Raw genomic sequence first — 25,819 nt, forward strand, 5'->3', positions numbered from 1 at the left:
AAATAAATAAATACAAGTCACATATATTACTTTCTAACTATAACAAATGTATATTTTTGCAGTAATCTCGAAGGCAACGTTAGCTTGATCAACTTCCGCCGTCTTTTCATCCGAGTGGCAATCGAAAGAAAGCGAACGTCCCAAAATGGTAAATTTTCACTGCCAAACAAGTTTTGTGCATTCTTATGTTGTATAATATTCTCTATGCATTTGGGTAATGCCTCTTATATGCGAACGGAAACTCTGAAAAAGGATCTGTCCACGACAACTCTTTCATAAAGCAGTTCACAGTAACTGGATGCGAGTAACAATCTAACATCGTGCAGACAATGAGACATGCACAGGTGGATCAACAAATGCGTCTGAATATCTGTATCCCTGCTTTGCTACCAGTTGCAAAGGTTTTACGGGGTGTGATCTTGAGGAGGCTGTTTTTTTTTTTTTTGGGGGGGGGGGGGGGGGGGCAATGCAACCTTGTATTTTCAATCTCATCGGACTCTGAGTCTCTGGGAATAGAATGACCGCAAACTGCAAAGGCTCCCAGTAAAGGCCGATTGTCTCTTGTTGCATGAATTCATTGTTTGAGGTCAGAGTTAGACTGTATTAGAATAGTGTATAGTACTGAATATATTATCTTGTTTTTCTTCAGCTGGGTAACAAGACACACACACAAAAACACCTAAAAATAAAATAATAATGGTAGGGGCTACTGTTACGCCTTTTTCAAGTCGTAATTCGACTCAGAAATTCTATAGTTACGACATGACGTCATTTTACTGTCGTAACCCGCTCACTGCAGGCTTCGGTTACACCTTTTCCACGAGTCGTAGAGTCACTCGGCCAGACTTTGATTACGGCGCGATCCTACCCGGACATTCTCTAGTTACGACATGACGCTATTTTACTGTCGTAACACGCTCACTTTTATTCATGTTCCTTGTTAGGACATACTTGTATGTACTGGTGGTTGATTTTCCAGATATCCTCTCAGTGATTATAGATTTCACTGTTCCTTTAACTGGTTTATTCCGTATTTTTATCTGTACTAATGGTACAGGTGAATGTGGGGAGTGAAGTAGTTATTTGTTCAACCCATCCCGTTATTTTGTTTCTCCAAACAAGGAATCATTTGTGTATGATTTGTGGTGGAATTTCCTCCATGGTGTGTACTAGGATGTACTGTACTGAATATACTATGGGTTATATTTTTCCCGTATGTGTACTATGCGTACAGGTTAATTGGAGGGGAAATGGTTGTTTGTTTGCATCAGATGGTTTCATCCTCCATTGATGCAGGCATAGTCCAACTCGCCAAACTGCAATGCTTCGTTGAAAGTCTTTTTGGGGACTCGTTTGCGCTGCACCTGCAGGGTTCGCGACGACCGAACGTAGAGCTGGACGAACGCGTTCGTTTCAAAGTCCGAGATAACTTTTTACAACCTGTCGAAGGACTCGAACGTACTTCCTACTGTCAAAACTGCTTCGCTGTGAAGTCTGCTATCCATGACTAAAGTAAACCGGCCTGCATACGGGTAGAAACGCACAACCACTACTAATGAACTGTTGAACACGTCTGTCCTCACTCGACCCACGCTTTAAAATGGCCACTCAAACCGGAAGTAGAGCGCGGCCCTGGCGGGGAAATGCTTTGTGGCGTAATCAAAGCAAAGAAGGGAAAAGTTACGGGCGGCGTAAGTGTAGCCACTGCGAATAATAATTTCTGAACAGGCCATGGCTCGAGAACGGACGAGTGCGTTTGCGGAGTCTTTCTGCCAACCTCATCACGGATAATTGAATATTCATCTATCTTGAGTTAAATGCAAAGATGTATCTTTCTTTTAACAGTAAAGTTTATGCAGTCAATTTTAGACTTAGATTAGAAAGGCTTGTACATGGAGTACATGTATCATGACATGATGAGTGACTAACCAACTGGCTTCCCCACAGATGCTCCACCTAGGGCTAGAGGGTCCCATGACCACCACCTCAGTCTGAAGACCAGGGGGTTCATATTTTTGCTTTCAGAAGGCACTTTCCTCGTCGGCAGATGATCCTTGTATCACCTGTGTCCATGTACGGTCATTTTGTTTGTATACAGTGGAGTCCGGGTACAACGAATCTCAAGGGAGATACATTTTAGTTTGTTATATCAGCAATTCGCTGTAGAGTTTTCAACCCTAAATGGCCTTTAGACAAGTTTTCCCACTCACCTTCAAATGATCGTCCCATCGATCTTTCCTTGGAGAGTACAATCTCTGCATGTTTTCAACAGCTTCATAATATAATCCATAGAGAGAGGCATAGTTCAAATGTTCACTTTACTGTCACAATTTTAGAAGTAAAATTTAAAAAGTCATGTAAAAGCATGTACATGTACATTCTGATCAATCTCCGTGTCCGTCAAAAAAGACACTGCACACACTGACACTGCCGTGACACACGTACTAAGCTGTTTTGAAAAAGTTCAGAATGTTTGTCTGACGCTGCTCAGAACTGGCACACTTCTCCACTGTACACTCCAATTTGGAGATCATATCCAAGTCACAGACATCGCTGCACTTTGCCTGCAAGTAGTGACGTAGGGTATTGGCAGCAACACGTGCTTCTGTGGCAGTCATAGCTCAGCACAGTCATAGCTCAGCAGCTGATTGGAATAGTGAAAACACAGCAGCGGTGTGCACTTGTGTTTGTGTATTTTTGCCTTTGGAGACAATTATTGACATCAGTTCGTTGTAGCCTTGTGACTTTTAGAGACAAAACGGCTCTGGGGCGATGAAAACGTGTTTGTTAAAAGAGGGGTTCGTTATGCAAATGAGTTCAAAAAGTTCGATGTAGCCGGAAAGTAACAAGTAAGAAATAGAAGGCTGTCTGCCGGGAAATCAATGGCAGTTTGTTAAAAGAGGGATTTCTTTATAGTATATATATATATATATACCCAGGTTCGTTATAGCTGGATTCCACTGTACTTTCTCTGAGCCCTTCAGTGGCTTCACGAAAAACTTTTTGGTCATAAACTCATGTTGGTTAAAACTTGAAAATTAGAATAGATTAACTGCCTCGGTGCAGGTCAGGCTGAAAACAGAACTGATGATACGCATGATAATGGAAATTGACTGCGTCCCTGGACCCACTCTTTTGTGTTTTATAAGGTTTAGTGCGTCGCGGGACCCTTTCCATGGGATATGTTCCAAAAATAGTCATGCCAAACATAAATAATTAAATTTTCACTGAAGCTACAAGTTCTACCAGTACTACTACTAGTCTCCAAACTTGATTGGCAATTTACTGTTTATTTCAATTAACATTGTGCTTCTATTTTCAGTCACACACAATTTTACTGGTGCAGCCCAACACGAGGCCAGACACCCGCACATACTCTGACTACGAGTCTCTCAATGAATGTCTCGAAGGTGAGTTGGCATACAACAGGTTCAAACATTTGCTTGTTTTGAACTCGAAATGTGTGGATAAACTTGGGAGTTGATTGGTCTGTTGTCTCTCTTCTTCTTCTTGGCGTTCGCAGAGGTTACACAATCAGTCCAGCACTGGTGATAAATGTTGTCGTTTTCTCCAACTCCTGTCGACTGCCGTATAGTTTGGTCTGCAAGGGAGTTGGTGACGGCCACACTTCTTTTCGTTCCTCATCTAGTAAGGGACATCGCTGTAAGATGTGTCTGTTGTCTCTAATTTCTAAACACCCCACCCCTGTCCAAAAAAAAAAAAAAAAGTTGCGCAAGGCAAAATTACTACATTTAGTCAAGCTGTGGAACTCACAGAATGAAACTGAACGCACTGCATTTTTTCACAATGACTGTAGTCCGCCGCTTGTGCATAACGGAGTGAAACTGACGAGCCTGTTCAGCGCGGTAGTGGTTTCGCTGTGCTGCATAGCACGCTTTTCTGTACCTCTCTTCGTTTTAACTTTCTGAGCGTGTTTTTAATCCAAACATATCATATCTATATGTTTTTGGAATCAGGAACCGACAAGGAATAAGATGAAATTGTTTTTAAATCGATTTCGGAAATTTAATTTTGATCATAATTTTTATATTTGTAATTTTCAGAGCTTGTTTTTAATCCAAATATAACATATTTATATGTTTTTGGAATCAGGAAATGATGTAGAATAAGATGAACGTGGATCGTTTTATATTAAAAAAAAATTGATTACAATTTTCAGATTTTTAATGACCAAAGTCATTAAAGCCATATGTACTCGATGACTATACACGCTAATTGCTTTACCAACAGCTGGAGACATGCTAAATTAAGTTCCCTGCAAAATATTGTGGTCTAGGACCCCTTCAATGTTGAGATATGTTAATTTTCATTTTGATCTGGATCGTCCTATTTATAGATTTGCCAACAGATGTAGCGTTGACGCAAGGGAAATAACTCCGCGTCTTTGTTTACATCCAAAGTTTTTGAGACTCTAAAACAAGCTGGCGACATATCGTCATTACATGGTCTTATGGTGCGTTTGACATTGATTATGGGCAAACTACACTTTGTAAACACGGGAGCGCGTACATATGCCTTTAATTAATTTTTAAGCCACCAAGCTGAAATGCAATACCGAAGTCCGGCCTGCTTTTCGGGCGGGGATGTAGCTCAGTCGGTAGCGCGCTGGATTTGTATCCAGTTGGCCGCTGTCAGCGTGAGTTCGTCCCCACGTTCGGCGAGATATTTATTTCTCAGAGTCAACTTTGTGTGCAGACTCTCCTCGGTGTCCGAACACTCCCGTGTGTACACGCAAGCACAAGACCAAGTGCGCACGAAAAAGATCCTGTAATCCATGTCGGAGTTCGGTGGGTTATAGAAACACGAAAATACCCAGCATGCTTCCTCCGAAAACGGCGTATGGCTGCCTAAATGGCGTGGTAAAAAACGGTCATACACGTAAAATTCCACTCGTGCAAAAAACACGAGTGTACGTGGGAGTTTCAGCCCACGAACGCAGAAGAAGAAGAAGAGAAGCTTTACAAAAATTTCAATCAATTTGATTGAAAAATGAGGGTGTGACAGTGCCGCCTCAACTTTTACAAAAAGCCGGATATGACGTCATCAAAAGTATTTATTGAAAAAAAGAAAAAACCGTCCGGGGATATCATTCCCAGGAACTCTCATGTCAAATTTCATAAAGATCGGTTCAGTAGTTTGGTCTGAATCGCTCTACACACACACACGCACAGACAGACACACACACCACGACCCTCGTCTCGATTCCCCCTCTATGTTAAAACATTTAGTCAAAACTTGACTAAATGTAAACAAGTCGCGTAAGGCGAAAATACAACATTTAGTCAAGTAGCTGTCGAACTCACAGAATGAAACTGAACGCAATGCAACGCAGCAAGACCGTATACTCGTACAGGCATGGGAATTGTCCGCCAAACGGCGGATTTCCGCCGAATTTTTTTTTTGTTCCGCCGAAAATGCAAAAGTATCCGCCGAAAAAATAAAGGGGGGAGGCACACAAAAAAAGCACCGGTTACTTTGGCCTTTGCACAAAAGCCCGCGAAAACTTTCCGTACTTTGTTCACGCACTGCTACCGCCCGCCTCAGTTATTGAACTTTTATGTTTGAAAGTAAACCAGATTGCACAGATTGTGTTACAAGTAACATTTTCCTGTTTGTCTCAACAGATCAATTTTTTTACAAATGTAAACCATATATAATACATGTATATATTTTTTTTCTTCAAAAAAGCAAAAATTGGTACATTTTTGTACTAAAAACTCTAATTCTAAAAACAGAATTTAATGGCAAACTTGGAGCTCAGATGACACCAGATTGCACCATCTGGGTTCTTTGGAGAAAATTTTTTTCCGGGGGAGCATGCCCCCGGACCCCCCTAGTAAGGCTAGGCGCTTTGCGCCGTCGACTTGACGCTTCGCGTCTTCAGTTATAAATTTTCCGCCTTTTTTACAATTTTCAATTCCCATGCCTGTCGTAGCATCGTCAGTCCACCGCTCACGGCATAGGCAGTGAAATTGACAAGAAGAGCGGGGTAGTAGTTGCGCTGGGAAGGATAGCACGCTTTTCTGTACCTCTCTTCGTTTTAACTTTCTGAGTGTGTTTTTAATCCAAACATATCATATCTATATGTTTTTGGAATCAGGAACCGACAAGGAATAAGATGAAAGTGTTTTTAAATTGATTTGGAAAATTTAATTTTGATAATAATTTTTATATATTTAATTTTCAGAGCTTGTTTTTAATCCGAATGTAACATATTTATATGTTTTTGGAATCAGCAAATGATGGAGAATAAGATAAACGTAAATTTGGATCGTTTTATAAAAAAAATATTTTTTTTTACAATTTTCAGATTTTTAATGACCAAAGTCATTAATTAATTTTTAAGCCACCACGCTGAAATGCAATACCGAAGTCCGGGCTTCGTCGGAGATTACTTGACCAAAATTTCAACCAATTTGGTTGAAAAATGAGAGCGTGACAGTGCCGCCTCAACTTTCACGAAAAGCCGGATATGACGTCATCAAAGACATTTATCAAAAAAATGAAAAAAAAGTCTGAGGATATCATACCCAGGAACTCTCATGTCAAATTTCATAAAGATCGGTCCAGTAGTTTAGTCTGAATCGCTCTACACACACACACAGACAGACACACACAAAACTTGACTAAATGTAAAAAGTAAAGAAGGTAAAGATACTTGAAGGTGAAATTTGCAAATTTGAATCGCTCCAGCAGATGCTAAATTTATATAAACATGTTAGTTAGGGTAGGAAAAAAAGGTAAGTTTATTGTAGAGACTTAAAGGTACTGGTAGTGGTAGATCAACAAACAACAAAATGGGGAGGGGGTGCCTGTCTTTTTGCTCTTTAACTTTTAGTGTTTTTGTCCAAAGGTGAGTGAAAAGGGTAGGGATGTCAGGAACAAAGGAAGAGGGTAATAGGGTTACACCAAACTTTTATTTTTCCTGTTTGTCTTAAGTTAACTACTTCCTCTGACTTTGTAAGACTCTTTGGTGCAACTTGCTTTTATTTGTCTTTTTTAGGTATCTGCAAAATCTTTGAGGAACATCTGAAGAGGATCCACCCCACAGACCAGTGCATCACATACGACATCTCACAACTTTTTGACTTCATGGACCAACTGTCAGACCTCAGCTGTCTAGTGTAAGTATAGATCTACATCAATGCATTGCTTGTATTGAATAAAAAAAATTTGTTGTGTCAAACTGGCCTGTGCTTTTTGATGCTTTGGTTGAGCACGTTAAAGATCTAGTTTCCAGCGAAGTTCTACTTCTTGGGAATTGATGGTGACCAGACCTAGCATGCAAACGGTTGCAGGATGGTGTTGTTTTGCTCACATGAACGGGTAAGGTTAACTAGGAGACTGGAAGAAACATTGGTTACTCTACATTTGAATGCATTTTTGTTTAAATTGATAAACAAGTATTCTCTGTTTATATGCAGGCTTTTCACAGGCAGGCAATTATCGTTTTGAAGCTGTGTGGGGAGAATTAGAATGTAGGATGTGATAGCTAAACACGATTCTAGAGAGTGAAAAAGAAACAAAACAAATATTCACAGCATTTACATTTTAAAACGTAAGTGCGAACTTTGTGTATGGAATCATTTTGCATAACCTCTAGTGGTAAGCCCTGAAGATCTGTGCACATATGTGATGTTGAATGCTGTGTTTGTTTACAGGTTACAGAAGCTCACAGGCACCTACGTACCCCACAACAAAGAGTGGCTGAAGGAAAAGATTTACCACATGTTGCGAAAACAGGCTGGAAAGTAAGCCTGACAATGTCGTTTCTTACATCAATCATCTCGTCATTGACTCAGCTTGAACATTGTGCATTGGCATATCCAGAAGAAAACGCCTGTGTATTATCGGACATTGTGTGACCACGAGGATGCAACTGCAAGATGGAAAACTGAGCTTGTGCTGAACTGAAAATGCCACTAGTTTTTACGTGTTTCTGTAGTTTTAGTTTGTGATCTTGTCAGCAGCGTGCAACTCTTGACACGGTTAAGTTGCATTTATTTTTTCTTTTGCTTCTACTCTGATTTTAATAAGTACAAGTAAACTTTGCTGGGTGATGCTTTGGACACCAAATCTACACAAAATATGCAAAGAGGCCAGAAGCAGCATGTAATGATTCATCAGTTGGTCATTTCTCAATGTGTCAGTCCATTTTACTATTGACTGAAGTTAGATGTTCAATGAGTCACTTGGCAAACTCCCAGCTAAAATGATATCAGTACAGTGTATCTCTAAATATTTAGATTTTTCTATGACAGAAGACGGACACCTTTTGTAAAACCTAAAAATGGAATGCACAGGGGAACCTCTGTTTTAAGACCCTTCGTTAAAAGACTTCCTCACCATCTCTGACGTTTTTTTCACTGTCACTAAATTTACCTCCATCTTTAGACTTCCTCTCTGTTAAGATCTACATTTCTCAGATTTTGGTTCTTAAAACAGGGGCTTTGTTGTGCCTTGTGCAAGACAAATGAACCATGCATTCTGTACACGCCTAACCACTGCTTCATGTTAATGCAGTTTTGATTGTAAACTTAGTTAAACTACCAAGTTTTCTGGTGGTATGATTTGAGAAAAAAAAGTGTATCTTGCATTTAAAGCAGTCACACCCAAAAGAGCCACTGGCGATTGCAGCCATAATTATTTTGAGGCGGATGTTAACCATGAATGCATATGTTGACATTCACTTTTTTTGTATTTCATCATGAATTTACACATCATTTCAGACATCGTAAGACACATGGTGTTTTCTCCCCTTGTTTGAAGATATTCTTGTTTGTGAAAGTTAAGGACATGTTTCTCTTTTCAAGGATAATTCAGTCTTGCCTGTCTTACATTAAAATAGTTTACGGGAAGGAGTTTATTTTTAACTTTTGTTTGTGTGTCATTTCTTTGCAATTGCTTGGGGGAGGGGGGGTGTGATCTGAGTAGTTTGTGTTCATTTGAAGGTTTTCAGATTATTATTGAGCAGCTTTGGTTTTTCCTGGGTTTTTTTTTTCTCGATTGTCTTGGACCTTCATTGTATTTTATCGATGTTGTTGAGTGTGTACAAGTATTGCAGAAAGGGGAGTAGGGAGACTTATACTTTCTGTCACAATAAATGTCCATAAAAACAATGAACACTTCATTCAGTGCCTTTCTTTTGTGCGTTTAATTTTTTCTGTTTTGTCATTGTTACTGAATGTTTCTGTATTTCTGCTTGTAACTTGGTTTGCTAAGTGAGTGCACTTTGGAATAGCCTTGTGGATGTTTGTAACAAGACTGTTGATAATGACTTCATTTATCTAAGAAGCACTGTGGGTGTCTTTAGATTTAGTACAGCCGTTCATGGCCAACTGAAAATCAGTGAAGTCATAAAACAGATCAACTCAACACATTATTGTGCATGGCTTGCCATTTTAATACCACGAGACAGAAAAAATAAACATCTCTGGCACTGCAATCCTAGTGGTACCTGACAGCATGATGGACACATTACAAGAGACCTTTTAAGCGTCGGCATCATTAACTTTCACACAGTCAGAGAAAAACAAGCACAATAGATGCTCGTGGAGGGTTTGTCAAATGGAGAGAAAGTCTTTCTTTCTTTTCTTTATTTGGTGTTTAACGTCGTTTTCAACCACGAAGGTTAAATCGCGACGGGGGGAGGTGGGATAGAGCCACTTGTTAATTGTTTCTTGTTCACAAAAGCACTAATCAAAAAATTGCTCCAGGGGCTTGCAACGTAGTACAATATATGACCTTACTGGGAGAATGCAAGTTTCCAGGACTTAACATTTCTTACATACTGCTTGACTAAAATCTTTACAAAAATTGACTATATTCTATACAAGAAACACTTAACAAGGGTAAAAGGAGAAACAGAGTCAGTTAGTCGCCTCTTACGACATGCTGGGCCATGGGGAGCATCGGGTAAATTCTTTCTCGTCCCAACCAATATGGGACTCCCCCTAGCCCGCGGGGGGTTACCTGACAGCATGATGGACACATTACAAGAGACCTTTTAAGCGTCGGCATCATTAACTTTCACACAGTCAGAGAAAAACAAGCACAATAGATGCTCGTGGAGGGTTTGTCAAATGGAGAGAAAGTCGGTCTTATTTCATCTTGGATAAGTACAGCGTTGATCTCATTTTTTGAGAAAGAAAAAAAAAACTGCCCAACACAATCAAGATGAGACTACAAGTGATGACTACAAAATAAGACTTTCTTTTCTTTATTTGGTGTTTAATGTCGTTTTCAACCACAGAGGTTATATCGCGACGGGGAAAGGGGGGAGATTCTTTTTCTTTATTTGGTGTTTAACGTCGTTTTCAACCACGAAGGTTATATCGTGACGGGGAAAGGGGGGAGATGGGATAGAGCCACTTGTCAATTGTTTCTTGTTCACAAAAGCACTAATCAAACATTGGCTCCAGGGGCTTGCAACGTAGTACAATATATTACCTCACTGGGAGAATGCAAGTTTCCAGTACAAAGGACTTAACATTTCTTACATACTGCTTGACTAAAATCTTTACAAACATTGACTATATCCTATACAAGAAAATAAAAGGAGAAACAGAATCCGTTAGTCACCTCTTACGACATGCTGGGGAGCATCGGGTAAATTCTTTCCCCTAACCCGCAGAGGGAACAAAATAAGACTAAATGTCGGGCAAAGAAGAAAAAAAGCAAACTACAGTATAAAGCCATGAGTGTGAACCCTTTGGGGTTTTGAAAAAGTTGCTACATGTTATGGAAATGGTGACAGAATCAGACCTATTCACACAGAAATGACACGTGTTCCTTAGATGCAATTTCAAATGAAAATAAACGATACTTTCTTTCTTTATGTGGTGTTTAACGTCGTTTTCAACCACGAAGGTTATATCGCGACGAGGAGAGGGGATAGAGCCACTTGTCAATTGTTTCTTGTTCACAAAAGCACTAATCAAAAATTTGCTCCAGGGGCTTGCAACGTAGTACAATATATTACCTTACTGGGAGAATGCAAGTTTCCAGTACAAAGGACTTAACATTTCTTACATACTGCTTGACTAAAATCTTTACAAACATTGACTATATTCTATACAAGAAACACTTAACAAGGGTAAAAGGAGAAACAGAATCCGTTAGTCGCCTCTTCCGACATACTGGGGAGCATCGGGTCAATTCTTCCCCCTAACCCGCGGGGGGTATAAATGATACTTGATCAAGCAGTAAAGGAATATTCAAAGTTCAAGTTCATTGTTTTCAAATAAAAAACCTCAGTCAAATTAAATTAGTAATGGCAATCGCCTGTCTTTTGCTGGCCATGTTAAATGAACTTAAATTGTGAAATTATCCATTTGACAACATTGCATGCTATTTCTAGCACGTCACATTTTGCAAAGCTAAATTCAAGATATGATAAAAATAAAACACTGTTTACAATGCCCTTTCATTTGATTATAAAATCGAAAAGCAGCAAACCTTGCTCACTTCAAATAGCACCAAAAAAAAAAGTTGACCAGTGAATCATTTCATTTCATTCTTTGATTAAGAATAGATATTCAAGGCACAGTACAACTTACATACATGTATTTCTTTCTTTATTTGGTGTTTAACGTCGTTTTCAACCGTTCAAGGTTATATTGCGACGGGGAAAGGGGGGGGATGTTAATAAATTATTGTTTCTTGTTCACAAAAGCACTAATCAAAAAATTGCTCCAGGGGCTTGCAACGTAGTACAATATTATGACCTTACTGGTAGAATGCAAGTTTCCAGTACAAAGGACTTAACATTTCTTACATACTGCTTGACTAAAATCTTTACAAAAATTGACTATCTTTCTTTCTTTATTTGGTGTTTAACGTCGTTTTCAACCATTCAAGGTTATATCGCGACGGGGAAAGGGGGGAGATGAGATAGGGGAAAGGGGGGAGATGGGATAGAGCCACTTGTTAATTGTTTCTTGTTCACAAAAGCACTAATCAAAAAATTGCTCCAGGGGCTTGCAACGTAGTACAATATATGACCTTACTGGGAGAATGCAAGTTTCCAGTACAAAGGACTTAACATTTCTTACATACTGCTTGAATAAAACCTTTACAAACATCGACTATATTCTATACAAGAAACACTTAACAAGGGTAAAAGGAGAAACAGAATCCGTTAGTCGCCTCTTGCTGGGGAGCATCGGGTAAATTCTTCCCCCTAACCCGCGGGGGGTACATACATGAATGAAGCCAACGACTAAAAAATAAAAATTAGCTTCATGATCATAAATCGTAACAAAAAGGCTAAGAAATTCTTTCTTTCTTTATTTGGTGTTAAACGTCGTTTTCAACCACGAAGGTTATATCGCGACGGGGAAAGGGGGGAGATGGGATAGAGCCACTTGTCAATTGTTTCTTGTTCACAAAAGCACTAATCAAAAATTTGCTCCAGGGGGGGCTAAGAAATTACAAGGCGTAAATGTTTATACATTATGTACAAAGGGTCTGCAAGGTCACTTGCATTCTTTCAAGACCGCACGGACTGGAACATGTATGTACACAGAGCAGTAAACCATGAAGAAAAAAAGCACCCGTCAAAAGGGTGAAAATAAAGTGTTCACAGAAGTTCTGTGATAAAATTTTGCACACCATTGGAACCAGCAGACCTGTTTACCCCCATAAGTGTTTCGGAGTAATGCTCAGCCCCAAAAATAGTAATCCTGGCACAAAAATAGTAATCATCCAGCATTCGTCGCCAATTACAACGCACATGACAACTGTGTCTGCGAAATGCAATCATGCACCTATATCCATCATTCACAAACAAAACACATCAGTCAGTTTTTGTAGTCATCATAATTTCAAAGAAGATCACATCAAAAGCACATGCATCACCGATTCTTTTTCTTTTGCTCGTAGTAGGCCTTTTTCAGTGTGTCAAGCGCTTCTCTACTGTACTTGCGCTTGCCGAATGAGTGAGGGCGAGACTTCACCACTAGAAGGCTCTCCAGCGTCTGATCAGACAGACATGATCTCTGGTCAGTCCTGTGCTTTTTCACCCCATTTTGCCATTGAAAAAAACAATGCCAAACATGTGAATTAATAAAAATAATTTATTTTTATTTTTATTTTTTTACATTTTTTTTATTTATGAAAATCGTAGTCTTGACACGGATAGCGGAATGGCGTATTTTTTTTGCAGAAAATCGTAATAAATTACGCCAAAATCGTAAGGGTAAACAGGTCTGAACCAGTCAAAAGTGTCCCTATATTGCAAGTTTGTAGGATTGTTGTGGCCTTGCATTGCAGGTACTTTACAGTTACACGTTCAGTATGTAGGAGAGTCTTTGAGAGTATCATTCATTGATATGACTGTACAGTGAAAACTTGTGTGAACAAGTCTGAATATTTTCTGTTTGAGCCAAAGATCAGCCACAGACGCATATGTGCCTGTCTGCATTTGAACCCCATCATGTGGCACAAAGTTGCGAAGATGGATGTTACTGATTCAGATTGCAAGAAAAGTTAACTTCACTGTTTACACACACACTCAAGTCTTATTCCATGACAACGAGGAGAATACAGTTTAGTACCAAGGTAAGTTAGTTACTCGGCCGATAATGTGGAGAAAACAACCAACCAGCAACACAAAAAACAACTAATCAACACCAACCTTAACACAATATACAGTAGCAGCAATAAGAAAAAATGTGGAGATAAAACTAACAGTACATTGCTAAACAACCCAAGTCTCAGTAAGTCGGCATACACAGCTACGCAGGTAATTACAACCATCCTAAATCAGTAAATGAATGTTTACAACACACTGTGGACCTGAGCAAGATTTTTTTTGACCAACAAATAAAATAAAATAAACGTTTTTTGGGACAAGTTCAATTACATCCATGGCTCCATCCCTAAGTGTATTGACACTGACAGAGGCATCATAGTTTCTGTGACCTCTGCCGGCTCTGGACTGACGACAGAATCTTCGTATCTCATCTCTTGATGAGCTGTGAGTGTGACAGGTGGCTGTGAAAAGATTCACTGTCCCAGAGTCTGCATGCGTCACTCCACGACAAGCTCAAAGCTCTCCAGTTCGTCCAAGCTCTGGTTGGTGGCACTTGCCCATGCATCTACTTTGGCAGTCTGAAACAAGCAATAGACAAAAACATGATTGATACTGATAGATCAAATATATATTCTATCAGATTATAAGACATGGGATACTAATTAACTAAAATGTTTCTTTCATAAGGACAAACCACCACAAATCATGCCAAATAAATATAAAGACTTGAGTCATTTTATTTTGATCAGTATCTCACATTCTCAGTGTTTTCTCACTTATATTTTTTTGAAATTAAAGAAATTGACAAGACAACATTGTTTAGCAGCATTGAAATTCTCTGATAGTCAGTCAAACAGTCAGCGTGACAAAGTCATCGACCTCACCCTCCTACATGATGAAAAAAGACAAAATAACTTTGTCAGGATTTTAAGCAGTGTAGCACTGGCAGAGTAAGAGCCCCTTTTTACTGAGTCAAGCTTTTCAAAGTGAGGTGACTCAACTACCATGGTCCTTGCCAGCTTTAACCTGTCATCACAACTAAAATTAACTCTCTATAATACACAGTGTGCGCTCCATATTATACCCTTTTCTTGTGAAAATATGCACATTGGAGCAATGAATCGCTGCTGATTCTTTCTTTCTTTATTTGGTGTTTAACGTCGTTTTCAACCACGAAGATTATATCGCGACGGGTCGCTGCTGATAGATTGCCAAACATTTGCAGTGATCGTGAAGCACGCGTTTTCCTAAACTCACGTGACCTCAAGCCAGACCCACGTTGTCAATTGCAGCGATCACTGCAGGCCAGCGATCATTGTGAACTCCGATGAGTAGGGTATCATATTAAGTGCACACTACATTATACACATATCAGACTCAGAGTTAGTCGCAATAGCAGGTTAACACTTTCGCGACGGGACACTGATAAATCAGTAACAGCGCTGACACGCCCATGGACGGGACGCTTATAAATCAGTAACAGCCATACAGGGTACACGACTCGTGATTGCTTCCCGGTTTTTGAAGCTTGCAGTAAATTGAGTTGTTTCCCTTGACACACTTTGCGTGCCCTTCCGCCATATGTAAAATTAGCCTGATTTGTGTGGTTTTTTCGAGAAAAAAAATGAATCGAAGGCGAGCCTTGTCACGGGAGGAGATTCTCCGGATGTTGGATCTTGAGGACCCTGTAGATCATGATTCCGACGTGTTGTTTTCGCCTCAAGAAAGCGATAATAGCAGTGATATTGAGGAAGAAACAGTCCTGTTCAGTGTTGCTAGTATGAGTCGGCAAACTACACGTGTTAGGGTGGTACTGCATGAATCTTCGAATGTGTAGTTGCAAGGGGGGCGTGGCAGCACTGATAACAATGGATGGCTGGAGCGTCCTAATCCTTTTGGAAATGTTCATAGGTGTACAGTTGGGACTTTGTTGTGAAAATGTGACTTATATTCAATATGGATTACCTAGACATCATTTGGTGAGTGTCACAGTTTTGTTTCATTTGAGTCAGGATGCTGTGAGTGAATGCGGGATTTGCTTGTTTTTTTCTTTGTACTGTCTCCTTATTTCTGTGTAGAATTTTAACAATATTTCAGCTAATTCATAGGTTTTACACCTTGTTTGGTTATAAAATTATTTATAATACTTTCTGTTAAAAAATAACTTTTATTAGTTTTAAAAAAGCAGTGGAAAAGAAAACACACACAAAACAAGAAGAGCAAACGCTCGATCGAGTCACTTTCGCAGTTCTGAATATTATATGAGGCATCAGATGGACAGGAAGAAATTGCTATTCACAACACAATGAGTCACGTTCACATAAAATTTGAGCCCGGTCACTTTTATAGTTTCCGAGAAAAGCCCAACGTTAAGTTGTGTGTTGCCGAACAGAAAAGGCTAGTTATCTCCCTTGTTTTTCTGATAACGTTCGTAAAAGGCTACAGATGTAAATACTTTGATGTAAAGAATAATCCTACAAAGTTTCAATCACATCCGATGAACTTTGTCAAAGATATAAAATGTCTAATTTTTCCTTTGACGCTGACCTGTGACCTTGAAAAAGGTCAAAGGTCAACGAAACCATCGTTAAAGTGTAGAGGTCATTGGAGGTCACGACTAAACAAAATATGAGCCCGATCGCTTTGATAGTTTCCGAGAAAAGTCCAACGTTAAGGTGGTGTCTACGGACGGCCGGCCGGACGGCCGGCCGGACAGACTAACACTGACCGATTACATAGAGTCACTTTTTCTCAAGTGACTCAAAAACGTTAAAAAACACAAATTATCCCCCTTTCACCCCCCCTTTGCTAAAACAAATCGCGTGACAAACTTATAATTAGCACGACTGAACTGGGCATCCATTTTTTAATTAGTAAAAAAAATTTGGTGGTGATTGGACTTAATTCAAGCTTGCTAGACAGATTTCTTTACAGTTACTGATTTTTGGTAAGTTTCTTGGTGGCAAGCTTGGGCAGGCAGGACGTCAACGCTGTGGCAGTGCTAGTCACAATAGTGTTAAAGCCGGCGAGTATGGTGCTAGTTGCTTTGCCTCCCTTTGAAAAGATTGGCTCCATAAAAGTAAAAGGGACTCTTAGTCTTACTCCGCCAAACAGCTTAAAAAAACACCTGACAGAGGTATTGGAAACATCGTCTATTGTTACTGTTAGACATAAATGCACTTCATGTCTGGCATGGTTTCCTGCAGTTAACATGAAAAACCAACAGTAGACAGCAGTGGACAGAGGTAGTGAGTGTTTTTTCTCCCACAAAACACTTACAGAGTAGCGTCCCTTCTCTCTCTTTGCCTTGCCTGTCTTGAGAGTGTACTCTTTTGAAGAGCTCTTGTTGAGTATCGATTCTGAAAAATACAAATGTTGACGAACATGATTCAGACTCTCAGAGCATTTGACAACTTTGAACTGACATCCAAAGTATCATACCAGTGTTAAAGATTATGACATTCAAAATGTCAAGTTTTAAGTTTAAGTGTAACTACTATTAAACCTACCCTCATCTTTCTTTATTTGGTGTTTAACGTCGTTTTCAACCACGAAGGTTATATCGCGACGGGGAAAGGGGGGGATGGGATAGAGCCACTTGTCAATTGTTTCTTGTTCACAAAAGCACTAAAAACTACCCTCAATGAGTTAATATCCCAGCTATACACCAAAGAACGAGAATGCCTTGCCAACACGATTAGGGTAATCGCAAAGCTTAGCATTTAAGCAAGCAAGGCAATAATTATATCAACTGTGATTCCCTGATTGAGGAACACTCAGTGCGGACTCAGCCCATAAAGCGAAAATGAAAGACAAGAAAGCAGGGATGTCGTTAGACACAGGACAAATAGCGATTAAAAGGCTCAAATGTCCGGTTCACACAGCCGCACGGCAGTCAGATGTCCTATCGTTTTAAACCGAGCACTGTCTTTGTCCAATAAAAACGCCATTCCTTCGGACAGCGCGACGTCGATATTGGTTAATTTTCCTTTCGATGTACAAATCTTCAAAAAGCGACTGAGCGCTCCGGTGTACAGGTGCACTGCAGTGCGGATCTTGCGTTTTTGGGGAGTACGAACCTTTTGGGTACTACAACCTGAACCGTCTGTCCTTGGTTAAAAAAATTATTATGTCCTAATGAAATTTCTGAAAGCAGTCAAATGTCCTATTGATGTTGAAGAGCTCTCGACGTTTGTCTATAATATATGAATTTGTAGCAACATCCCTGAGAGAGCACTTACAAGAGTGAATAAAAAGGCACATCCCTTTGTGTTTTATCATCTACACCACCAACAATCTGTCCTGGTCTTTTCATGTGATAAAAGCACATTTCAACTTCAACACGTATCAAAATTCAGCAGTCTCGTTGCTGTCTTCCAGTCCCAGACTGAGACAGTGAGAGAGATTACTTTGCTGAATTAATTTCCTAAGCGACACTTCTGTCAATCTGTGAAATCAATTCAGCAAAGAATTCTTGCTCCACATTGGAAACAGCCAAGTGGAACAATGCTCTAATCACATACAAATCTGGGCAGTTCTAAGATGTGTACATAATCGCTTACACGGGAAGTAGAGGGATGGTATCTAACTTGTTAAACAGCATGAACAGATCTGATCATCTCTTACCTGGGTCTTTTGCGCTGGTGCTGGTTGAGTCAAACTCAAAGTTGGGAGAAGAGAACAGAGGGGAGGACAGGTCTTGCAGGTCAGACTGCAGTGGCTCGTCCTCCATGAATCCAGGCAGGGAGGGGTTCCCTGAGGCGTCTGTCGCTCTGCTGGAAGCAGAGTCGCTGCCAAAAGAAATGCCAGAGTCATGGAGGCTTGGAGAGGAATCCACATCATTGTCAGCTGCATCCTTCTGCTGAACAGGCATGGATTTAGGTGCAGGCTTGCGAGGTCTGGTAAAATATTTACTGCTTAGAGACGCTGCTGTCTTTTCTGAGTTCAGCTTCAAGTAAGCTTGCTGCTTTGAGTTTAAAGACTTTGCTGCAGAGTTGGAGACTTTTGCAGATGCCTGGTTTTGCTTCTTTTCCGTTGACTGGCTCTGTGCTGGCTTTTGTCTCTTAACTGATGTGCTGGTCACAGAACTGGCTGCTTTCACTCCCAGAGGCTTGGATTCCGACTGCTTTCGCTTCAAGTCTTTCTTCTCTACTACAACAGATACTTTTGACACCCCCCGTATCTTGGAAACACAAGCAGTGCCTGTAGGTGTGAGAGATTCAGACGTCTGTACGGTCACTGCAGCACGTCTGAGAGATGCCCTCCTTTCGACCTTCTCTCCTGGGCAAGATGGTGTCTCCTGTGGGGACTTGGGCTTTTGTGCACACATGAAACTGTCGACATTTGGGTCATTGCCTTCTAGTTTCTTTGCTCTAACTCTTAAACTTTGAAAAACTGGGGTACCATTGGCTACGGGGAGGATGGGGGTCACACTCAAGTCCAAGTTGAGTCTGGGTATGATGATCCGAGGAGATCTTCGCACTCTACTCAAAGAAGATCCCTGTTTTTCTGTGGAGGCACTGTTAACTGACTCTGATAGCAGAGGGGTGCTCGTTTTCTTCTGGCTCCGGTCACTGACTTTTTTTTCACGTACCGCTTTGACAGATTTTGACAAACTGGTGAGTTCATCTTTCTTACCCTTTTGTGGGACTTTGGAGGAATTTGGTTTCTTTAGTGTATTCGATTGGAATTTAACTTTGATGAGTGTAACAGTCTTTGGTACTTTCTGTGTAACCTTCTTGGGTACTTTTTGACGTGAGCTTTTGGAAGCGGGCGTGAACAGGAAGGAATCTCCAAGTCCATTGATGAATTCATCACTTTCGTTGAACTCATAAGCGTCTTGGAAACTTGGGGTCTTTTTGGTTGTCTTGCTTTTTGTCTGCATGATAGATGCTTCCTGCAAAAGATTAAGTCAAAATTATTGAAACACACAAAAAAGAGCAACAAAACAACAACACACAACTGATACTGATAGTAATACGTTAATATATTAGACATTATTAAATAAAATAATTTTTAAAAATACAACAAAAACAATGAAGGAGAGGCATTATTTACCGGACAGTCAAAAAAAAAAGAAGAACAAGTCGCGTAAGGCGAAAATACAACATTTAGTCAAGTAGCTGTCGAACTCACAGAATGAAACTGAACGCAACGCAACGCAGCAAGACCGTATACTCGTAGCATCGTCACTCCACCGCCCGTGGCAAAGGCAGTGCCAGTGGAATTGACAAGAAGAGCGGCAGACCTGTTTACCCCCATAAGTGTTTTGGAGTAATGCCCAGCCCCCAAAATAGTAATCCTGGCACAAAAATAGTAATCATCCAGCATTCGTCGCCAATTACAACGCATATGACAACTGTGTCTGCGAAACGCAATCATGCACATATATCCATCATTCACAAACAAAACACATCAGTCAGTTTTTGTAGTCATCATAATTTCAACGAAGATCACATCAAAAGCACATGCATCACTGATTCTTTTTCTTTTGCTCGTAGTAGGCCTTTTTCAGTGTGTCAAGCGCTTCTCTACTGTACTTGCGCTTGCCGAATAATGAGTGAGGGCGAGACTTCACCACTAGAATAAGGCTCTCCAGCGTCTTATCAGACAGACATGATCTCTGGTCAGTCCTGTGCTTTTTCACCCCATTTTGCCATTGAAAAAACAATGCCAAACATGTGAATTGATTAAAAAAAAATTAATTTTTTTTTTAACATTTTTTTTATTTATGAAAATCGTAGTCTTGACACGGATAGCGGAATGGCGTATTTTTTGCAGAAAATCGTAATAAACTACGCCAAAATCGTAAGGGTAAACAGGTCTGGAGCGGGGTATTCGTTGCGCTGAGAAGGATAGCACGCTTTTCTGTACCTCTCTTCGTTTTAACTTTCTGAGCGTGTTTTGAATCCAAACATATCATATCTATATGTTTTTGGAATCAGGAACCGACAAGGAATAAGATGAAAGTGTTTTTAAATTGATTTCAAAAAAAAAATTTTGATAATAATTTTTATATATTTAATTTTCAGAGCTTGTTGTTAATCCAAATATAACATATTTATATGTTTTTGGAATCAGAAAATGATGGAGAATAAGATGAACGTAAATTTGAATCGTTTTATAAAAAAAAATTTATTTTTACAATTTTCTGATTTTTAATGACCAAAGTCATTAATTAATTTTTAAGCCACCAAGCTGAAATGCAATACCGAAGTCCGGGCTTCGTCGAAGATTACTTGACCAAAATTTCAACCAATTTGGTTGAAAAATGAGGGCGTGACAGTGCCGCCTCAACTTTCACGAAAAGCCGGATATGACGTCATCAAAGACATTTATCAAAAAAATGAAAAAAACGTCTGAGGATATCATACCCAGGAACTCTCATGTCAAATTTCATAAAGATCGGTCCAGTAGTTTAGTCTGAATTGCTCTACACACACACACAGACACACAGACATACATACACCACGACCCTCGTCTCGATTCCCCCCTCTACGTTAAAACATTTAGTCAAAACTTGACTAAATGTAAAAAAGGCAGGCACAACCAGAATTAGCCTTGCAATAACCTTTTGCAGTAATACAGTGTTTCTCAACCAAAAGAGCAGGTGAAAGTCGTTGAAAAAGTCACACTTTGTAGAACTTAGGGCAAAGTTTACATTGAATTTGAAACAGCATAGTACAGAACAAGAATACGAATACGAATACGAATACGAATACTTTATTATCTCATACAGAGAAATTTCAGTGTGGTGCACATTAAAAGACAAAACAAATAATAAGACAACAGATAAAAATACCATACGAAGCATACTACACTCGCGCACGATCAAATGCTTATGCGACTCATCATGGAGTCACACTTCTAATTTAAGACTGGGGTTATGTCCGGAGTCATCAAACCCTTGAAGTGTGCAAAGTTTTAAAGCTCTAGCTTCAAAAACATCCAAGATAACCTCCACGTTAAGTTTTTTTGTCAATGGCCTGCCAGAAACTGCCCAAAGCGCGACCCTGCACCAAGACTCATTGATTACTCAGGCGAGTCAAAAACCTTTTTGACCAGCGACTAAGTTACCTTCTTCAAGTTCGGACTTTCTGATGATTTATTTAACTTCAAGTTAGTATTCGTCTTCAGCCGCTTTACAGTCTTTGGACCTGATGGGGTGGATGTGCTTTTGCGTTTTGACACAGAAAGTCTTGCTGCTCGCCTGCCAGCATGTCTTGTTTCTGGAAAATACAAATTACAACACAAACATATATAAAAATTGTATATATATGGGTCATTCTACAAAGCTGTGTACCACGAGAGGGTCATGACTTTAGAGTTAGATTTCGGAATGTTTCTCTTGCTTCTCGAATGATATAAGGATATCAACAGACTGCAAATTGACCAAAGAGATAACGATAATAAAATCAAGAAGATCGTTAGGTTGGTTAGTGTTTTGTATGAAAGCAACACAGAAAATGACGTCAAAATGGCGTTTTTATTGTGACATTGCTTACATCTCGTTTTTAAGTATTCGTGTGGCTGCCAATGAAATGCGACCATGAAACCCCCAACATACATCTTCGTTGTGTTTTGACGGACGGACGGACGACTCGGGTGAGTACATAGACTCACTTTTGCTTCGCATGTGAGTCAAAAAGGAACCAAAGAACATGATCAAATAGGGTTAGGGTTCAGGTCAACCGGAAAATACAGCCAATCACAGCCTGGCTGCGTACTGCCGCTAGCTTCACGTGTTACTGACTCCTTTGGGTCGAACGACAAAAGCTCGAACGACAAAATCTCGACGCGACATATGCTTCTACGACAAATGCTCGAATGGACAAATGCTCGGCGCGACAAAACCTCAATGCGATAAAAGCTCGAATGGACATAAGCTCGAAGCGACAAAAGATCGAACGTGTCTGTGTGTGTCCTTCTCAGTGTTATTTTGCCTGTCTGTTTATTTTGTGTTATTTTAAAATCTGTCTGCAAGAGAGAGAGAGAGAGAGAGAGAGAGAGAGAGAGAGAGAGAGAGAGAGAGAGAGAGAGAGAGAGAGAGAGAGAGAGAGAGAGAGAGAGAATAGAAGAAAAAAAAAGAACGAAGAGAAAAAAGAAGGGGGAAGATCGTGTCGGGGTTTAGATTTGTCAATGTTATTATTTTGATTTGGCCCGGGATTGACTGTTTATCAGGAAAGGTTCAGGTAAGCGGCACGGGCAGATGGACGACTGTTTGTTTGCTTGCTGTGAGTTTGTTTGTTTGCTTAACGCCCAGCCGACCACGAAGGGCCATATCAGGGCGGTGCTGCTTTGACATATAACACGTGCACCACACACAAGACAGAAGTCGCAACACAGGCTTCATGTCTCACCCAGTCACATTATTCTGACACCGGACCAACCAGTCCTAGCACTAACCCCATAATGCCAGACGCCAGGCGGAGCAGCCACTAGATTGCCAATTTTAAAGTCTTAGGTATGACCCGGCCGGGGTTCGATTCGAACCCACGACCTCCTGATCACGGGGCGAACGCCTTACCACTAGGCCAACCGTGCCGGTCCCTTGCTGTGAGTATCAATTCAGAAATAAAGTTAAACTTGTTTAAACCAACAACGTGATATCAAACAAATTTAGTCAATTTGTCGCTCGAAATCCAGCAGCGTGCTTACAACAACAACAACAACAACAAAAACACAACAACAACAACTTGATATCAAACAAATTTAGTCAATTTGTCGCTCGAAATCCAGCAGCGTGCTTACAACAACAACGTGATATCAAACAAATTTAGTCAATTTGTCGCTCGAAACTAGAACAACATCACCGTGACAGTTTCAGATATGACGTTATCAAAGTAGTTTTGACAGCATCATTCTACAGTCCGGTCGAGCTTCTGTCGTTCGAGCCTCAGCATATGTCGCGTCGAGCTTTTGTCGCGTCGAGCATTTGTCCGGTCGAGCTTCTGTCGTTCGAGCATATGTCGCGTCGAGCATTTGTCCATTCGAGCATTTGTCGTTCGAGCATATGTCGCGTCGAGCTTTTGTCGCGTCGAGCATTTGTCCATTCGAGCATTTGTCGTTCGAGATTTTGTCGTTCGAGCTTTTGTCGGACACCGGACTCCTGTGGCTGTGTTTTACTTTCCAGATCGGTTGGTTGAAAGTGACGGTCGGCAACGGTCGGCGACAAAAAACAAGTGTTGCACCAAAACAAACCCTCTCTCCCTCTTTGATTTTTTTTATTTTGAGCGAGCGTCTGTTCACACGTGAATAATAAATCAGTTCACTCAAAAAGTTCACTCTATTGTATACCCGAGTTACGACGACAAAAAACAAGTGTTGCACCGAAACAAACCCTCTCGCTTTCTCTCTCTTTAATTTTTTTTCTTTTGAGTGAGCGATCATCCCCGGCCCCATCTTTTTGCATGCCCATTCCACTTTTGAAACATTTTATCATTTTTTTTCCATCCTAGCGGCAAAGATTGGGCATTTCCCGACAAAACCGATGGTGTTTGGGTCTGATGACGAAAAGTCAATTACAAGAGCAATTCAGTGTGCTTTTCCAAACTCCAGCCTGGCATTGTGCACACTCCATCTGAAGAAAAATGTTGCCAGACACTTGAAAGACAAAGTTGGCGTTGCTTCCAGACAGAGGAACTTACTGATTCACCAACTCTTTGGAGCAGAAGGGCTATCAAACTCATCGGACGAGGTCACATTTGATGTCAGATTGGAAAACCTGACAACGATGTGGCCTGAACAAGACACACGCTATCTCAACAGGATAGCGCAGCAGATCCATGACCATGTCCTGAAGCTCCACTGGAATGGCCAACTACAAGACACGCATTGGACCAACAATAATGCTGAGTCGCTTAACCATACGCTGAAGCACATGGTTGAGTGGAAACCGAGAGAGCTTCCTGACCTGATCAATAAGCTGAGAACATTGGCCAAAGCTCAACAAGTGGAAATAGCACGCGCCATCATTGGCCGTGGAGAGTTTCAACTGGCTCCACACAATACGCACAAACTGCTGCAAGGAAACTTATGGGTTGCCATGACAGAAGTACAGAAAAGAAAGCACATTGCGACTCTCAGACAATCTGTCAGGCCCCCTGGTTCTGTTCAGAGCAGCTCATCATGCTTCCACGTCACTGGAACACCAACAAAAGGGAAGAAACCCGGCCAGAGGAAACGAAAAAGAGCAGAGAGGACAGCCACCGCAAAAAGGATGAAACTTGGAAATACAATCTTGGGGAGCTGCTGGTTACGGCCACAGGCCGACCCAACATGCTTTGGAATTTAACACTGACAAAAAAAAATCCAAAGCATGTTGGGTACACATAACTCCTTCGTCGAAGAAGCAACGAGTCACCGGCGATCATCCTCGGCCCCATTTCACAGAATGACCATAAAATTAAACTAGATACTTAGGCTTACATCTGGCCAAGCCCTATTTAGCCTTAGATAATTAAGATTAGTTGACCTAAAATGACAGGAATGTTTTTTCCCATACCGGTAGCTTATTGTTAAGATCTGTACGATTGATGAATTAACAAACGTTGAACTTAGATTTTGTTTAGCGAATAAAGATTTTGCGTGTTACATTGAATCCCACAGTATGTGTTTGTAAACACTCTCTCTCTCTCTCTCCCTCTCTCTCTCTCTCTGTTGTTTTCCCCATTTGACCCCCTCTCCTAAGCCCCCTGAATCTCTCTCTTTCTTCTCCTCACCTGACACCTTCTCCTAAGCCTCTCTCTCTCTCTCCCTCTCTCTTCTCGGTGTTGTTTTCCCCATTTGACCCCCTCTCCTAAGTTTGTAGTTGCCGACCGTCGCCGACCGTCTCTTTCAACCAACCCTTCCAGATTGCGAAGAAAGTCGACGGCTATTTAGTTTTCAATCTATCTCACCAGATGAACCAGGCGTTTTGGAAGCTTTCAGTCTCGTTCTCCTCGATGCCATGACTTTCTTTTTCCGTTATTCGTCCTGAAGATAATTACGTCGATGTTTCAATCGCTGTGCGTCTTGAATTTGGCGGTCAACACGAATGACGCATGCGCGGATAGTTCATTTCCGCTCGAAAAGGGAGCACTTGTTGCAATTGTTTGTTAGAGCTAGGCATAAGGCATAAGTTACTCTTCTTTAGTCTTGTACTCGAGTACTTTTCCTTCAGAAAGTTTATTGGTCATTTGCATCTCTACCAGCGTCTTTTTTCTCTCTTTCTCAAAAAACATTGCTACAAAGTGTGAACAATGACTGATCTTGAATCGGTGCTCG

General features: G+C 40.6%; 2 protein-coding genes across 2 annotated transcripts; one reads left to right on the forward strand and one right to left on the reverse strand.

The window, feature by feature from the left end:
* Positions 1-14: 14 nt before the first annotated feature.
* Positions 15-9,144, forward strand: LOC138952120 (enhancer of rudimentary homolog). The gene is made up of 4 exons (XM_070323713.1): positions 15-148; positions 3,323-3,410; positions 7,025-7,145; positions 7,683-9,144. Exons 1-4 carry the CDS (start codon positions 146-148, stop codon positions 7,774-7,776), a joined length of 306 nt encoding a protein of 101 aa, XP_070179814.1. The 5' UTR covers positions 15-145; the 3' UTR covers positions 7,777-9,144.
* A 256-nt stretch (positions 9,145-9,400) lies between these two features.
* On the reverse strand, positions 9,401-25,578 carry LOC138952119 (uncharacterized). Its single transcript, XM_070323712.1, has 5 exons — positions 25,453-25,578; positions 21,632-21,783; positions 18,182-19,451; positions 16,835-16,914; positions 9,401-14,133 (listed from the first exon to the last, which is right to left on the reverse strand). Exons 1-5 carry the CDS (start codon positions 25,502-25,504, stop codon positions 14,053-14,055), a joined length of 1,635 nt encoding a protein of 544 aa, XP_070179813.1. The 5' UTR covers positions 25,505-25,578; the 3' UTR covers positions 9,401-14,052.
* Between the last annotated feature and the right edge of the window lie 241 nt (positions 25,579-25,819).

This window comes from Littorina saxatilis, linkage group LG17, assembly GCF_037325665.1.
Source record: "Littorina saxatilis isolate snail1 linkage group LG17, US_GU_Lsax_2.0, whole genome shotgun sequence".
NCBI classification, from domain to species: Eukaryota; Metazoa; Mollusca; class Gastropoda; order Littorinimorpha; family Littorinidae; genus Littorina; species Littorina saxatilis.